The 3058-nt window shown below is 35.2% G+C and overlaps 1 protein-coding gene across 1 annotated transcript; it reads left to right on the top strand.

Annotated features, from left to right (window-relative positions):
* The first annotated feature begins 2374 nt into the window (after window positions 1-2374).
* LOC128550052 (uncharacterized protein K02A2.6-like) lies at window positions 2375-2707 on the top strand. Its single transcript, XM_053527995.1, has one exon. It carries the CDS (start codon window positions 2375-2377, stop codon window positions 2705-2707), a length of 333 nt encoding a protein of 110 aa, XP_053383970.1.
* The last annotated feature ends 351 nt before the right edge of the window (window positions 2708-3058 follow it).

The following is a 3058-nucleotide window of genomic DNA, read 5'->3' as shown; positions in this document are numbered from 1 at the left end:
AATCACCATTCAGACTCTTGCATGCACAAGAAAAGTAAATGCTATAATTGTGTAAAATGGTCACTTAGCAAACAAAGGTAGGAACCGGCAGTTTGCGAAGAACACTAACTTGTCGAAGAATCAAGTGATGAAGAGCTTACTTTGTTTGTTTATTCTAATTCAGAAAGCAAATCAAATCATCCGTTTTAAGGTGAATTTTATGCTTGATATGAAGATGTGTTATTCGAACTAGACACGGGTAGTTCAAGAACTCTAAATCAATGAACATACTTACCGCGCACAACTAGGTGGTAATAAACTTCGTCCAACTAACATTAAGCTGAAAAGTTATTCAGGTCAGAGCATAGACAATTTAGGTGAAATTACTGTATCAAGTGAAGGGAAATTACTGACCGCTGTTGTTGTCAAAGGAAATAGGCAAAAATTGCTAGGTCGTGATTGGCTGAAACAAATAAAACTTGACTGGAAAACAATCTTTGCTAGTGTTAAGGGGACGCATACTTTGAAATTAGAAAAAAGTGGGTGGGGTATTATAAAATTTACCTGCAAAAAAGTACAAGGTTTTGGTAAATGAAATGAATACTGTTTCAACTGTTATAAGTACACAAAGGATTGCTCACTAAAATAAAAATGAGAAAAACTGAAACAAGAAAGTTATTGTTGAATTACATAAGACTTCTTGTGTACATTCAAAGTCAACAATTAAGACTTTTTGGTGCGAAAATACTAGTGCTTCACTTTGTCCAAACATTTATCAATGTCCTACAGATTCTAATTTAAAGAAAGAATGTGAAATAAGTTCACTGTCTTGCTTTTCATTTGGCATATGTGAGCTAAAACACATTATTTAGTTTGTTTACAAAGTAGTGCATAAGAAAAGATACGGTGGTCAAGGAATGCCACATTACAAAACTAAAAGAGTATATTCCCCTTAATACATTAAACATTTATCATTACAGAAGTCTAGTGGCTTACAATAAAGGCCTAGAAATGTTGACATTATTAATTTTTAACTTGGTATTCATGAACTGCAATGCACTTAAATATCAAAACACATTCAACAAACTTTTGAAAATGTACTGTCTTAAAAATCCCTAAAATAAGGTATGAAATTTGGTTGAGAGGTCCAATCAATGTGTATATGTGCAAAAGCAACATTCTAATCTTGTTCACAAAAGTTACTAATACACAGCAGGAATGTCAATGATCAAAACTGGACGAATATACAGTTATCCTCATTTTAATGTCATTATAATTTGTCCTTGAATTCTCCACCATACTTTTCATAACTCTGCACGAGTTGCACGAGAATGCTGTCATTCACGTAAAAAATGGGGTCAAATAAGTTGTAAATGCAATATCATGTAAACGTAGTTAATGGATTATGCAGTTCAAGATAAACTTTATCTCATAACGTAACGAACATGTATAATGTTGTAACAACAACTTTATTTACACTGATTTAAGTAGCAGTCGGTTTATAAGTGACTTTATTGATTCATTTTGTGTTTTGTTATTGTTGTCAAAAGTATAACGGAAGTGCCTCACAACTGAAGCGGAAACCAGTTTGATGCGCAAAGTAGTCCACTGTAGGTAATATTTTTTGACAAATGTCCACAGAAATTAATAATTTTCTAATATTAAAGACGAATATCTGAATAGGATTCATTATTTGATAAGAAATCATAATCATCGACGTTTTTTTTAAAAATCGTACACGTGCTGACACCTAAGTTGTCTCCCGTTGTTTATTAGAGTTACCTTTCGTCCGGCGCAGTAATACATTTGCAGTGAATCGCCGAGAAGTCGTGGGAAAATTAAAAACCATGTAAACAAACTAAAATTAACCACCTTTTCAAGATGAATTTCAAGTGATCGACATTATGCATTTAACCCGCCTGACCTGTGTAGCATCTTAGATATCTGTTCTAAGGTATTCATTGTGTAGAATGTCATGTTATGCCCTTGCAATGCTAATCCCACACATTTTTTTGTTTACATTTTTCATCAATGAGAAATATGGCGTCCATCCCGAGATGAACTGACGTGGCGTTAAATTTTTACATGTTTAAGCAAACCTGGTGTGTTAGAAAGAAAATCTTATCCCTTCAACATTATTTGGAACACTGTTATTGTAAAAAACCTGTTTTTTTCCTTATACAAAAGCTTAATATTTTGTGTTGAATGTACTTTCACAAACACCTCTGTTTTCCTATTACATTCATAGTACCACATCCTTATCCACAAAATACTGAATATTACAGGTGTCCATCAGTATTATATCAGTTTAGGAATATGTTTTTTATTTTCCCACCATGGATTTCTTGAATATGCACCCCTTCCGCATTGCTGTATGAACTGTGAATGTAGCAATATGCGTCCCCTTAACAAAGTAGATAGCTCTGATCCGGTAGAAACTATGAAACAAAAATTCTCAGAAGTATTTGTGAAAAATGACAAACCGATTTTAGGTTTCAAAGCAACTATTCATTTGAAAGAAAATAGCAAACCATGGTTTCATAAAGCCAGACCGGTACCCTATGCATTAAAAGACAAGGTGACTGAGGAATTGAAAATTCTTGAAAAAGATGGTGTAATTGAGCGTGTCGATAATAGTTCTTGGGCAAGTCCGCTGGTTGTCGTGCCAAAGGCGGACAAGAAAAGTTTACGACTATGCGGGGACTATAAAGTGTCAGTAAAATCGTGAAATTAGCGAAGATCAGTATCCGCTACCGAACGTTGACGATATGTTCGCGACCCTTGCTGGGGGTAAAAAGTTTACTAAGCTGGATCTTACGCAGGCCTATGCACAGCTAGAACTTGATGAGAACTCCAAGGATCTACTTACAATCAATACACACTTGGGATTATATAAGTATAATCGGTTAGCCTATGGAGTGAGTTCAGCACCTGCGATATTTCAGTCAGTGATGGACACTGTACTGGCTGGTCTTTCTGGAGTGGTGTGCCGTATAGACGATATACTTATTACAGCTCCATCCGATGACGTGCATCTACAGCGACTCGAGGAGGTGTTGCGACGCCTTCATACACACAA

This window comes from Mercenaria mercenaria, chromosome 2 (assembly GCF_021730395.1).
Source record: "Mercenaria mercenaria strain notata chromosome 2, MADL_Memer_1, whole genome shotgun sequence".
NCBI classification, from domain to species: domain Eukaryota; kingdom Metazoa; phylum Mollusca; class Bivalvia; order Venerida; family Veneridae; genus Mercenaria; species Mercenaria mercenaria.
This window is presented reverse-complemented; position numbering and strand designations above follow the sequence as displayed.

Coding starts and splice junctions, on each gene's coding strand:
- LOC128550052 (XM_053527995.1), top strand. CDS start 2,375: ATGCGTCCCCTTAACAAAGTAGATAGCTCTGATCCGGTAGAAACTATG.